Source organism: Herpailurus yagouaroundi, unplaced genomic scaffold (assembly GCF_014898765.1).
Source record: "Herpailurus yagouaroundi ecotype Mexico unplaced genomic scaffold, PumYag 182, whole genome shotgun sequence".
In the NCBI taxonomy this organism is placed as follows: domain Eukaryota; kingdom Metazoa; phylum Chordata; class Mammalia; order Carnivora; family Felidae; genus Herpailurus; species Herpailurus yagouaroundi.
In genome coordinates this window covers 20,288,289-20,303,004 of record NW_024412413.1, presented here as the reverse complement: position 1 = coordinate 20,303,004, position 14,716 = coordinate 20,288,289, and the positions used below count along the sequence as shown (strand labels likewise).

The 14,716-nt window shown below is 39.6% G+C and overlaps 1 protein-coding gene across 2 annotated transcripts in view; it reads left to right on the top strand.

The window, feature by feature from the left end:
• Positions 1–14,716, top strand: part of UTP20 (UTP20 small subunit processome component) — a 110,514-nt gene that overhangs the window by 39,727 nt on the left and 56,071 nt on the right. For both annotated transcript variants that reach the window (XM_040491097.1, XM_040491096.1), the window contains exons 22-26: positions 4,199–4,384; positions 8,636–8,726; positions 9,339–9,424; positions 10,240–10,365; positions 14,138–14,304. In XM_040491097.1, the coding sequence (XP_040347031.1) occupies positions 4,199–4,384; positions 8,636–8,726; positions 9,339–9,424; positions 10,240–10,365; positions 14,138–14,304 (656 nt within the window). The remainder of the gene's footprint in view (positions 1–4,198; positions 4,385–8,635; positions 8,727–9,338; positions 9,425–10,239; positions 10,366–14,137; positions 14,305–14,716) is intronic.

The following is a 14,716-nucleotide window of genomic DNA, read 5'->3' as shown; positions in this document are numbered from 1 at the left end:
AACAGCTAGGTTTTTTTTGCCACTTAATTTGACACCAGTTAAAATGTAACCATGCCACAAATGGTGTTAATAAAAATTCCAAGTTAAAAAAAAAATTATAGGGGCAACTAGGTGGCTCAGTTGGTTAAGTGTCTGACTTCGGCTCAGGTCACGATCTCATGGTTCATGGGTTTGAGCCCCACATTAGGCTCTGGGCTGATAGCTCAGAGCCTGGAGCCTGCTTTGGATTCTGTGTCTCCCTCTCTCTCTGTCTGTCTCTCTCGCTCTCAAAAATAAACATTAAAATTTTTTTTATTTTAAATTAAAAAATATAAAAATAGAAATTCCGGGTTACAGGGGCGCCTGGGTGGCTCAGTCGGTTAAACATCCAACTTCAGCTCAGGTCATGGTTTCACAGTCCGTGAGTTCGAGCCCCGCATCCGGCTCTGTGCTGACAGCTTGGAGCCCGGAGCCTGCTTTGGATTCTGTGTCTCCCTCTCTCTGTGCCCCTCCCCCGTTCATGCTCTGTCTCTCTCTGTCTCAAAAATAAATAAACATTAAAAAAAATTTTTTTTTAATTGCAGGTTACAAAATAAGAAAAGCTTGTTGAATTAGATTAGCATACAAAGGCCTTGTTATTTTTTGCCTTGTTGTTTCATTGCCTTTCTTGGGGCTTTAACGTGTTTTCCAGAAACCCAGCCCCAGCCACTGTGTTGTCAGCCTGCTTATGTTTCCTAGGATGCTGAGGGGGAATGTACTTTGTATGTTACTACAGAATAACAACTTTCTGGAGCATTGTTTTGTTTTGAGTAGTTAGTTGGATGACTTTAAAACTCTAAAGATACGGGATGTGATGTACAGAACAGGACTAATCATCAACGAAGAGTATGTTTTATAGTAGTATTTCATTATATGGGAAAGTGTCATATGTGTAACTTAAGCAGGCTACAAACCACAGCATGCTTGGCTTGTTCAAAGAACAGCAAGAAAGTCTGAGTGGCTATAGCAGTGACCCTGGGAGAAAATAGTAAAGATTAGGCCAAAAACTTAACAGGAGACCAAATTGTGTAGGGCCTTCAAGTGACGGTAAAGGACTTGTTTTTTTTCTGTTAGTGAAATGGAAAGACATCAGAAGTTTTAAACAGAGGTGACATGACTTAAGATTTCTTAAGGATTTTTCTAGCTGTCATGTCAAGAATAGACTGTGGGTCGGTCAGAGCAGATAGACCAGCTTCAGAGATTATAAAGTCCGGCAAGAAATGTGGGTGACTTGACCAAGGTTGTAGTAGTACAGCTGATGAGGAGTGGTTGAATTCTGCATATTCTTGGAAAGATTTCAAGTCAGTAAAATATATTTGGGGGGGATTACACTTAGAACAGCCTGTGCAATTTGGTCAGCCAACAGATCAGATGTGTAAGTGTTTGGGGGAAAAGGGGGAATGTTGGTACAGGAAGGTGAAAGGGGAGGAATTGGGGATGTCTCCAAGGTTTTGAGCTGAGCAACTGGAAGAAGAGAGTCACCATTTACTGAGATTGGGAGGAAAGCACAGGTTTGCAGATTTGTGGGGGAGATCAGGAATTCATTTTTCTAGGTGTTATGTTTGGGATACTGAATAGCCATCTAAGTAGGGATGTTGAATAGGCAGTTGAATTTGAAGTTTAAAGTTGGAGGGAAAGGTTTGGCCTAAAGATTATAAATTGAGAATCATCAGTATAAACATGATTTTTAAATCGTGAGACCAGGAATGAAGCTACACCTAAGGTGTACATGTAGAGAGAGAAGACTTCCAAGGACTGATAGCTGAGATTTAGAAGTTGGGAGATAAGGAGCCAGCAAAGGAAGCCAGAAAGAGTGCGAGAAGAACCAAGACCATGTAGCATCCCAGGTGCCACGTAAAGAAAGCATTTTGAAGAGGGAGTAATTAGTTGGATCATACATATCTGAGATGTCAGTCAGATAAAGCATAAGAATTGATCATTGGCTTTAGAAGGCATCTTAACAAGAGTTGTTTTGGTTAACCTGGTAGGGATGAAAGCCTGATTAAAATGAGCTTAAAAGGAAACAGAACTAAAAATGAAAACAGCAAGTGTGGATAGTTCTTGTAAAAAAGAAGCAGACAGGTGGAGGGTGATGTGGGAGTGGAGAGAGCTGCTGTTAGTAGGTTGCTGTTTAAGATATAAGCAGCGCACCTGTGTGTAATGCTGGTGTTGTGAATGATCCAGAAAGGAGGGAAAATTTGTAATGTAGGAGAGGGAATAAAATTGCTGGAGTCATGTCTTTGAATAGTTAAGATAGGATCCAGTGCATAAGTAGAAAAGTTTATATGAATAATTCATTCTGGCAAAGGTTACAAACAAAGATTCAGGCAGGTCACTAGGTTCCATGGTGGAAGAGTAATGATTTTTTCACCTTATTCTTCAGGCTTCAATTTATTTATAACATGAAAACGATATTTAGCTTCCCTGCCTTGTTTTGAAGATCATATAAAATAATGTTTATCAGTTGTTTTGTGTGCTACAAAGAGCTATACATATGGAAGCAAGTACTAATGGTGTTAACAGGAAATAAATTTCCTGCTCTGTTAATTTTCTAAATTTTTCCCTAAAGAAAGAAAGGGATTACTAATAGATTCCTGGGGATGGAGAGAGGAGCCTGTAAGATGTCGTTTCTGAGTTTAAGAAGACTTAGAGACTATAGATACACAATATTTTTTTAAAAGATACACAATTTAAAAAATATTTAACATTAGTTGGCAAGGATTACCCATGGCAAATACTTTTATAGATGATCCAAACTAATGGAAAATACAAATGTCACCTTTCATTTTGACTTTGAAATATATTATGGGCTTTTTATTTTATTTTTTTTACTAGAAATTTACATTTCTAAATATGTTTCCAACAATTCAGTGTTAGAACTAATTTGTGAATCCCTTGTAAACAAACATTCTTTGAGAAGAACCAAACCAGAGGCAGGAGTGACTAACAATGACAATACCTTGATAACAGGTGACATCTAAAGAGTCCCTGCTGTGTGCTAGAAGCACTCTTGTGAGTGCTCCGTGTGAGTTATCTTACTTAACAAACACTAGTGAACATGCTGTGCATGGAGATATAGTTTAAAATTTATGTTCTATATGGTTAACTGAGTGTTGGGATTATAGTGGGGGTGCTGTTCAGTAGATGATGGTATGGTTTGTAACCGACACAGCAACCTTGTTCATTTTATTTATTCGTCTGCCTGGTAGGTATCAAGTGCTAGATCCTGCTGGCTGAAAATACAGAGTTGACTATAGTAAAGTGTCCCAGCTCTCCAGGGCTAGTTTTGTGTATTCACCTGGAGTTTAACGTGTGTTGACCTGGAGTGTCTTCCAGGTGTGCTGGGAGGGTGCTACCCTCAAACATATTATTTTATCAGTGTATTTTTGAGTACAGACTTTAAAGCCTGTCTGATCGATTTCCTTGTGTCTGTAGCCCAGTGCCGTCCATGCACAAAACAGACCACAAATGAACAAGTTGTTGGATGATGGAATTAAAATGACTCAAAAGCAATGCACTCTGTGGCAGCCTTCAAAATAATATTAGTTACTTCAAATATCAGACCAAAATTAAAGGGATGGAATCTAAATAAAAACAAACGCGAATAGGAATTGGATAAGCTTAGTTTAAAGAGGCAAAACACAAATACTTTGTGATTTTCATTACCTGGACATTCAGTTTGAGTCTGTGTCATGCTGTGTCTGCCCCTGAAAGCAATGGAGTTGACAGTCCACCTGTCTTACCAGACCACGTCCAGAGGACTGAATTTTGCTGTGGCACTATATTTGCAAAAGGACATTGGCAAAGTACAGTGGGTCTGGGTGAAAGTGACTGGCATGGTCTTAGTGCTATGCTTTCCTTATTTAATAAAATCCACCCCTATACCCACCTCCCCCAGTTACGGTTCCAGAGACAAAGAGACTGATTTCAGCTCAGGCCAAAAGAGATTTTTCAAATATTTTTAACAGTGTAACAGTGGGATTTTAAAAATGTAACTGCAATTAATGGTAGGTTTGCCAAACCAGGTACTTAAGAGGGGCTGAATAAGAAAGAATAATGTGAGGAGGTTTGGCTAAGGTGCCCCTGGTGACTCTTCATTGTGTGACTCTGAACCGTGGACATACATCCATCTGTCACAAACAGAATTAGGACAACTCCACTTCATCTCTTTCTACTGTAGCAACGAGTATTACCCAGCAGACCTGCAGGTCGCTCCCACCCAGGATCTGCGCAGGAAAGGGAAACGGGTGGCCGCGGAGGAGACTGAAGAGGAACCCGATGCTGGAGATGACGAAGAGCTGGAGGAAGAAGTGGTGCCCATGGGTGAGCCCTCACAGAAGAAAAAGACCAGAAGAGCTGCAGCAAAGTAAGTTCAACATTGCTGGAAGATCACAGATCCAGGGTTCTGGGAGAAACGGGAAGAGACCTCTGATGGCCTAAGTGTGACATAGCCTTGGACAAGACGAACCACTCAGATAATTACTCAGAGAAGTGCTGCGTCACCTTGCGATTTTCTTTTGCAGCCCAAAGAAACCTGCCAGTTTTCTGAGTTTTTTGGTTGCTTATTATTACTTATTTTGCCCCTGACTTGAGTTGTCGGGATTTTGGGGGTCATCTAATCATAAGTGCTTTTTATCGACAAGAGCATTGGTCCTCGAGTGGTTGAATGCTCTTTGATCTTTGCCCTTCACTCTCATGGCACCAGGGTGTTATTTTGTGTGCTAGGGGAACACGTAATGGAACATCTCTTATAAATCTGTCAGCGCTTTTGCCTTTTGACTTGTCCCTACCCCTTGCCCCCATTACATTCTCTTTCCTGTCATCTGGGGTGTTCACTTACGTAAATTGTTAAGAAGCCTCAGAAAAAGTAAAAGTGATCAGGCTTTCAGAAGTTACTGCAGCTTCCTTGAAGACTGTCTGCATTGAGGCTGCAAGGATCCAGTGTATTGGTGCTACCGTGTTATTTTAGCACTTTATAAATCTCAAACTGATCTGCCTATTCAGTCTTCCCACGAGCCTTTTATTGGTTCATTCAGCAGCTGTTCTGAGTGCATTTTGTTAAGTGTTGGGCTTCAAAGCTACACAGGAAGCACAGTCTAATACCTGGTCAAATTTTTTTATAGAAGAAGTATTTTTAAAGGAGTTTTAGGGCAGGACAAATCCAAAAACAACGACAAAAACTGAGTCCTAGGATCATAGTGAAAAATGACTTAATTCTATCACAAAGAGAAGATTGTTACAAAGGAGAGGCCCCACTGAAGCTGAAAAATGGAAGAAAGCCTGTTGGGGAGCTAGGGCAGGGAAGGACTTGGCAGCTAATGGAAATAGTGTGAGAGCGCCTGAGTGGCTCAGTCAGTTAAGTGTCTGACTCTTGATTTCGACTCACATCATGATCTCACCTGAGTTGGTGAGTTCGAGCCCTGCATCTGGCTCTTTGCTGACAGTGCACAGCCTGCTTGGGATTCTCTCTCTCTCTCTCTCTCTCTCTCTCTCTCTCTCTCTCTCTTTCCCTCTCTCTTTCCCTCTCTCTTCCTCCCTCCCTCTCTCCTCTCCCCCCTCCCCCTCTCTCTTTTTGCCCCTCCTCCCCTGTGTTCTCTCTCTCTCTCTCTCTCTCTCAAAATGAATGAATGAGGGGCACCTGGGTGGCGCAGTCGGTTAAGCGTCCGACTGCAGCCAGGTCACGATCTCGCGGTCCGGGAGTTCGAGCCCCGCGTCAGGCTCTGGGCGGATGGCTCGGAGCCTGGAGCCTGTTTCCGATTCTGTGTCTCCCTCTCTCTCTGCCCCTCCCCCGTTCATGCTCTGTCTCTCTCTGTCCCAAAAATAAATAAACGTTGAAAAAAAAATTAAAAAAAAGTTTAAAAAAAAAATGAACGAATGAATGAATGAGATAGTGTATAAAGCATAGGGGCAAGAAAGAGTGTGGCCATGCTTCCTGAAACTAGTTCCTTTTGTTTCTGCCTTCTCATAACTCTGAGCTTTCTGTCCCCTACTACTTTCTCCAAGACCAAGATTGCTGTTTTCTTCTTCGTATCCTCAGCACACAGCTAGCAAAAGATTAGTCCTCGTATTTCTTTGTTGAATAAATGAATAAGCTACTTATCCAGTCATACCTCTTTCTTTCTTACCTCTGGACCTTTGCTGTGTCCTCCCCTCTTTCTGCTGTGCCCTTGCCTCACACCTGCCAACTGAAATTCTACTCATGCTTCCAGAAACTGTTCTGTGCTACTTCTTTACAGAAGCTTGTCCTGTCTTTTAAACTGAAAGTTCTCTTAACTCAGCTTCAGACTCAGAACAGCCATTTCATGCCTCTATCATGGTGCTTCTCCTTGCCTTGGATATTAATGAATTTTTTATAGATCTGCCATATAAATCAGAATGTCTTTTAAGGATAAGGTTCACGTCTTAATTTTTCTGCCCCCTGTAGCCAAACTTAGAATATTGCTAACATACACCGGTTAAAATGTGAGGGGGACGCCTGGGTGGTTAGGTCAGTTAAGCATCTGACTCTTGATTTCAGTTCAATGATGTCAGTGTTGTGAGTTCAAGCCCCTCACTGGGCTCCACACTGGTTGTGGAGCCAACTTAAAAAAAAAAAAAAAAAAGGAAAAGAAAATTTGAGTAAATTGGTACTCACATTCCTGTGTCATCTCAATAAATTCATAGTCCCAAGTTTGTAATCCTTCATGGAACATGGTCCTTGCTAGCAAGTATTTATTGAGAACATACAAATTGGTTCCTGTTTTCTTTGGCTCTTTAAGGCCACATGGAGCATAAAAAAATAATACATGTTGGGGGGAAGGAGTAGATATTTTCAAAGAAAATTTTAAAAGTTTATTTGTAAAACTGTAAGGAAGGGCTCAGTGATAAGTATATATGGACATTGTATCAGACTTCTCTAGAGAAGCAGACCAACAGAATGAAGGGGTGTGTGTGTGTGTGTGTGTGTGTGTGTGTGTGTGTGTGTGTGTGTAAAGATTTATTGTAACGAATTGGCTCATGTGATTATGGGAGCCAGCAGGTCCAGAATTTGTAGGGCAAGATGGCAAGCTAGAAACTTAGGCAAGATTTGGTGCTATAGTCTTGAGCACAAAATTCATAGACTGGGATTTCTATGTCACAATTTTATGGCAGAATTCCTTCTCTGAGAAATACCTGTTTTTGCTCTTAAGGCCTCATTGAATGAGTCCGATCCACATTATTGAGGGTAGTCTCCTTTATTTAAAGCCAACTGATTTTGTCAACATCTACAAAATACTTGCAACACCTAGATTAGTGTTTCATTACATAACTGACTGCTGTAATTTAGACAGGTGGACACATAAGACTAACCATCACAGGTATGGAAGCTAAATGTAAGCACGAGTGCTACCCTTATCCCCATTTCTCCATAATATGTAAAGAGGTCCTAACTTCCCAGGCATTCTTTTGCCCGGGAGCAGAGGAGGAGCACTGTTTACTAAACTCTTAGGAGCAGAGTCCCCACAAGTTTGGTTCAATCCTTGCAGGAAATCCAGGAGGTGGTATCTTTGCCTGGATGAGGAAACTGAGACTCTGAAACATTAAGTCGCTTTCCCCAAAGTCAGCATCACCTGTGCAGCATGGTTTCTATCTCTCTTCACTTCTCCCTGCTTTTAGTCTTGAAATAGGCAGATAAAACCTCTTCAAATCGGAACGTTTGTTCATTCAGGTTTTTTTTTTTAAGCCCTATACAGCTTATAAATTATACACAGAGAGAAAACAGTTTGTTTCCCAAGTACTATTTTAAAGCCTCATTGGGGCACCTGGGTGGCTCAGTCGAAGTGTCCAACTTCGACTCAGGTCATGATCTCACTGTTCCCAAGTTGGAGCCTCACGTCGGGCTCTGTGCTGACAGCTCAGAGCCTGGAGCCTGCTTCAGATTCTGTGTCTCCCTCTCTGTCTCTGCCCCTCCTGCTCTCGTGCTCGGTCTCTGTCTCTCTCTCAAACAAACATTAAGAAAAAAAATTTTTTTTAAGCCTCATGAAGCCTATGGATTAGGAAGTTGAGCGAGTCACTGAGCTCTCTTCTCAGCCTCTTTTATTGGATGTAGTGGATGATCTAAGTGGCTTGGAGGCAGTCCCATATCCATATTTAACTTTTGACCACAGAATATTGTTCTTTCTTACTCCTTCTTGGTAACCAAGAGTCATGGTTACCCAAACATGGACCTCTGTTTCCTGACATCAGTGTTCATGTTTTATGAAAGTGAGGAAGATTATATTTCACCACCTTCTTGTCTACTGCATCGAAACTAGACAAGGAATCATTTCAGAAATTACCTGTGTTCAACTTTGCAATGTATTGCTGTTTGATTACTTCCCATGTTTGGTTAATTTAAACCATTCGAAGCATATCCTGAATGATTTTCTGGGGGAGAGCCTAGATTTCAAAGGAAGGCCTGCGTGAGATTGAGAATTTCTGTAGAATAATTTCCTAAATGCAAATAATTAAAACTTGTTTGTGAGTTAACAGTGAAACCATAGTCAAGGTGTTTGGCATAGTTGTCAGAGAGACTAAAATTGGTGGGCACTATCATCTTAAGAAAATCTCTGTTCTTTAATTCTGTGTTGCCTGTGGTTTTTGTTTTTTGTGTTTTTAGGCAGTTAATTGCTCATTTGCAAGTTTTCTCAAAGTTTTCAAATCCACGAGCCTTATATCTAGAATCCAAATTATATGACCTGTATCTTCAGGTAAGTAAAATAAATTCTTGCCACTATAATTCTTTGTGAAATTTTCTCTTGTCATTTACTTTATCAGAATAACTTTTAGGTTTTTAATAATTGTTAATAAATAGGGCCTATGTCTACCTTTCCAGTACAATGTTTTAAAAGTTAATAATTATTTTCTGTATCTTGAGAAACAGTTTTAGACAGTACTGATTTTGTTGGTATTAAAGACATCTTGGGTAACATTGATCAGCTGTATTAACAATGGGTTTGTGCCAAAAGAAGCTAGCTACTTTTCCTTTTACATAAATTGGTCTTACGGAGTGCTGGAATTTCAGGATCTGTTAGATTGAGTGAAAGCTGATAGTTGGAATAAGAATCTGTTGCAGTCACAATATATGATCTTCAGTTACAGAAAAGATTGTAGACGAAATTTAATGCCAAAAGCTGAGTAAGCATTGGTTGTCATTCTAGGCCATAAGGGGAAACAAAATTTCCTTTTTTCATTTGGATGTTTCTTAACGGGAGACTTATATGATTTCAGCAGAATTTATCTTCATTCTGCCCATTACTCACATATAACTTCCCATGGTATATGTGTCTTCATTAATTTATTCTATAAAATATCATTCTTAGCTGTTGCTACATCAGGATCAAATGGTGCAGAAAATAACCCTGGATTGTATAATGACATATAAGCATCCACATATCCTCCCTTACAGGTAAGTTACTTGAAGCTAAAGAAATGCTGTTTCTTTGGCTGATTTTTATCTTTCTACCTGAGAGCCTTTCTAAAATAATTTTCTGAAGGCCTAGGAAATTTCCCTCTTTTCTACCATAATCATAATGCTATTTTCAAGTAATAAAATGAAAACTGAAAGTATATTTGTGTGTTAAGAGTGATTCTTCATCAGTAATAAGGTAGGAAAGAGAATATTCATTGATATGTGTTGAGAAGGTTATATCATGTTGCTTCAGTAACGCCAAAATCTTGGTGATTACGCAGGGAATCATAATGATCACTCTCTGTAAGAACTAAGGAAAAGCTTTTGTATGAATCTCTTTTAAACAGCTGAGTTATTGACTGTTACTTCCTTATAGTCACTTTTACCTTTTAAAATTTGAAAGCCTGGGGCGCCTGGGTGGCGCAGTCGGTTAAGCGTCCGACTTCAGCCAGGTCACGATCTCGCGGTCCGTGAGTTCAAGCCCCGCGTCAGGCTCTGGGCTGATGGCTCAGAGCCTGGAGCCTGTTTCCGATTCTGTGTCTCCCTCTCTCTCTGCCCCTCCCCCGTTCATGCTCTGTCTCTCTCTGTCCCAAAAATAAATAAAAAAACGTTGAAAAAATAAATAAATAAAAAATAAAAAAATAAAACTTGAAAGCCTGTCATTTTGTGAAAATTTTCCTTTATGGATATCAACCACAATATGGGTATTCTTAATACCTGTTTCAGTTTTTTGGATTACTGTACTATATTGCATTTTTTAAAGGTACCATTGATTATTAAATGATGATTTGTGCTGTATTCTATTTTTAAAGGGAAAACTTACAAAGATTGCTTGAAGACCGAAGCTTTAAGGAAGAGATAGTGCATTTTAGCATTTCTGAAGATAATGCAGTAGTGAAAACAGCCCACCGAGCAGATCTGTTTCCCATTCTGATGAGGTATTTATACTGTTTACAACTGATTTTTTTAAGTTGATCACAAAAACAGTTGTGAATGGAGTATTATGATTCTTTCATTTATAATCATATGATTATTCCTTCAGCTATAATTTTTTCAATTATAATGGAATATTTCACTTTTTATTTTATTTTGATTTTTTTTTTAATTGGACCTTTTGGAGAAGTCAAATTGTTATAGAAACTTACTTGAAAATAATTTGCCCCTGGGGCATCTGGGTGGCTCAGTTGCTTAAGAGTCCCAATTCTTGGTCTCGGCTCAGATTGTGATCTCACGGTTTGTGAGTTCAGGCCCCGCGATAGGCTCACACAGTGGTGGTGTGGAGCCTGCTTGGGATTCCCCCCACCCCTCTCTGTCCTTCCCCTGCTTGCATTCTCTCTCTCAAAATAAATAAATAAACTTTAAGATAAGATATAAAATAAACTTTGTCCCTAACATAAAGAAAGATCTTGCCGTGGAGTTATTTTAATAATAATGTTAAAATTAAATCCAGTATTCCTCTAAATTTTATTGAAAAATAGTAAAAATAATTCATTCATTTGGTATGTAACTAATTATGATTATAAAAGCTATTGATTTTTGGTGTTGATAATGTAACCACCCACAGTACAGACCTTTGTTATATTCATTTTAATAGTTTTCATTGGATTTTCTTGGTTGAAAAAGTAATCGTTAATAAGTCATTAAATTATTAGTCTGCTGTTTAAAAAAAACTCCTTAAGGTTCCATTTTACTCGAAATAAAGTAGGAGGTCCTCACTCCTCCTTCGAGGGCCTGGTATGACCTCCCTGCAGCCTGCCTGTCCAGCCACATGGTTTCCATTCACTGCCCCCCTCAGAGCCCACTTCCAAGTCTGTGGACCTGCTCATCTCTGTGCTCACAACACAAGTTGGCTAGCTCTTCTTCTTCACTCAGTCTTCTCTCCGATGTCATGTTGTCAGGATGCCTTCCTCGACCACTTTGTGTAAAATCGCACCTTCCTCTAACCACCCTTTAGTCCCCTGCCTCGCTTTATTTTTCCTCATAATTGTCCGGCATATCCTCTTTCTTATCACTTGTCTCCCCTGACAGAAGGTACTCCATGGCCTGTAGTAAATGTTAGTCAAATTAATTTTGTCTTTTATGGTAAAAACAAACAAGCCTTATTTTTTCTGTTTTTTAAATTTACATATCACCTACACAGAGTAGAAGAATGAACTGTGATGGTAGTGGTTGTGGTTATCCTTGTCTTGCTGCCATATTTAACAATAATGCTGCTAGAGCAGCCCTTCTTGAAGTGTAGTCTGCCCTTTCTTGGCGGGGGCTGTCACTGAGATGCTCTCAGGCGGTCTGTGAGGTTAAGACTTTTTTCATAGTACTACTAAGACATTACTTTTTCCCAGCATGCCGATATTTGTGCTGACGAGGCAGAAGCAACTTCTGGTGCCCCACGACTAATCAGGACAGTGCCTCCTAACTGTACCAGTCATTCTTCATTACCACACACCTGGAGTTAAAAAAAAAAAAAAAAAAAAAATCCTGGTTTCATTAATGTTCTTGGTGAATCTTAAACCTTGAGTACTCATCTTTTTATTGTCTTGTATGACAAAGTAGGAAATGTGCATAAAGCACTTCTGAATACTGGTTGTCTCATCGAGTGGCCTATTTTCCAAATTACCGATGCATGTTACAGAATCACTGGTGGGTAAAGATCCATTCAAAGTGCAAGATAGACAGATGGAGATTAAGGTAACAGATCACAGAGTTTATGAATATGTTTCAGATTGCACATTGCAACTAGCCTTTTTTTTTTCAACGTTGTTTTTTTTTTTTTTATTTTTGGGACAGAGAGAGACAGAGCATGAACGGGGGAGGGGCAGAGAGAGAGGGAGACACAGAATCGGAAACAGGCTCCAGGCTCTGAGCCATCAGCCCAGAGCCTGACGCGGGGCTCGAACTCACGGACCGCGAGATCGTGATCTGGCTGAAGTCGGCCGCTTAACCGACTGCGCCACCCAGGCGCCCCAAATGCAACTAGCCTTTAAGAAACTACCGCTTGTTGGGGCGCCTGGGTGGCTCAGTTGGTTAAGTGTCCGACTTCAGCTTGGGTCATGATCTTATGGTTTGTGAGTTCGAGCCCCGCATCAGGCTCTGTGCTGACAGCTCAGAGCCTGGAGCCTGCTTTGGATTCTGTGCCTCCCTCTCTCTGCCCCTCCCCTGCTCATTCTCTCTCTCTCTCTCTCTCTCTCTCTCTCTCTCTCTCCCTCTCTCTCTCTCAAAGAATAAATAAACATTAAAAAGAAAATTAAAAAAATAGAAAAAATGGAAAGTACCACTTGTTGAAGTTTGGTGTAGTATCAAAGTGCAATATCCACAGTTATCACAAAAGAATTATCTGAAAGTTTACAAAATATGTTTCCTTTCCCCACCTGCATATCTGTTTAAAGTCTGGATTTTCTTCAACTACAATACGTTGCAATTGATTGAATGCAGAAACGGATAGGAAAATCCAGTTATCTTCTAATAAGCAAGATAGTAAAGAAATGTGAAAATAAGTAAAAAAATATAAGTAAGTCTAGACTCACTAAGTTTTGGTGGGGAGAGATTTGGAAAAGAAAATTATTTTTTATCAAAAATATTGATGGTAACCCATTTTAATTTCTACTATGATAAATATCAATAGATAAAACTCATACAAAAGCTCTTTGGGGACCTCAAAAATGTTTAAGAGTATAAAACACCCCAATCTAATAGGTTTTGCTAGTGATTCTGTCTTGCATTTCTGGGATACTTCTTATTTAGCTTTAATATTGTTTTAATGCATTACTGGATACTGTAATTAGAAATGAGTATTATGAGGCACCTGGGTGGCTCAGTTGGTTGAATGTTCGACTTCTGCTCAGGTCATGATATCACAGCTTGTGAGTTTGAGCCCCTCATCAGGCTGTGTGCTAACAGCTCAGAGCCTGGAGCCTGCTTCGGATTCTGTGTCTCTTGCTCTCTCTGCCTCTCCCTCACTTGTGCGTGTGCACATGTGTTCTCTCTCTCTCTCTCTCTCTCAAAAATAACCACTAAAATTTTTTTTAAAAAGAAATGGGTTTTATGTTTATAAGCAAGAGTGGTATATAATTTTATTTTTGTTCCTAGCCCAACTCAATATCTTAGTTATACCACCTTCATAAATGAAAAAGGACTGTTCCTTCTTTCTCTCAGCTATGAAACTTTATAGCATAGCAATTAGTTTTCTTTGACAGTTTAAAAAATTCATCTGAAAACTGTATAGGTTCCATGTTTACTCATGATTACTGTTCTATTCAGGTTTTCTTAAGTTCCTTTCACTTATGTGTTTTGGCTTTTTCTTGCCCAGGAAATTCCCGATTTAATTGAAATCTTGCCAGTTTCCTTATTTTACTTAGAGTTGAATTCACTTATTTCCTTTTAATCTGTATATTATTGTTTTCATTTTTCCTTGATTAGATATACCTTTGGCTTGCCTATTTTACTGCTTTTTTCTTCGTATAAAGAACTACCCTTTGGCCTTTTATCTTTATTATTTCCTTCCTCCTGCTTCCTTCAGCCTTGTTTTTTGTTGTTGTTCTTCTAAATTTTATATGTTAAATAACAAATTTCTGTTTTCATCTTTCCTTATTTTATAATATATCCTTTTAAGTCCGTTGACTTGCTGTTCTTGGCTTTTAGGAAAACAAAATGACTAGAATTATGTTTTAGGATTAATGTGCAAAGAAAATAATGTTCTCTTAATTAACTTTTTAGGATTTTGTATGGCCGAATGAAAAATAAGACTGGGAGTAAAACTCAGGGGAAATCTGCCTCAGGGACCCGCATGTCCATTGTTCTGAGATTCCTTGCTGGGACCAAACCGGAGGAGATCGAGACATTCTTGGACCTGCTATTTGAACCTGTGAAGCACTTCAAGAATGGTAGCTCTCAACTCCCTGCTACTCTGAATGTGTGTTGTCTGCTGTAGATTTCTGATGTCTCAGGCTAAGTCTCCTGTGCTCTTGGACATCTTTCTCATGGGACTGTTCCTCCCAGTCTTGATGGTAGACTTTTGGCTGAAATGGAATTCATTTGAAATTTTGATTGAATTAAGCAAAGCTCACACTGATCCTGAGGGTCGTCAGCATCCATATGTCAGTAAGCCCCTGATTAGAAAATGTGTATTTTTCAGGGGGAGCCTGGCTGGCACGGTCGGTGGAGCATGTGACTCTTGATCTCAGGGTTGTAAGTTCAAACCCCACGTTGGGTGTAGAGATTACTTAGAAAAAATAAGATCTTTAAATTAAAGGAAGGAAGGAAGGAAGGAAGGAAGGAAGGAAGGAAGGAAGGAAG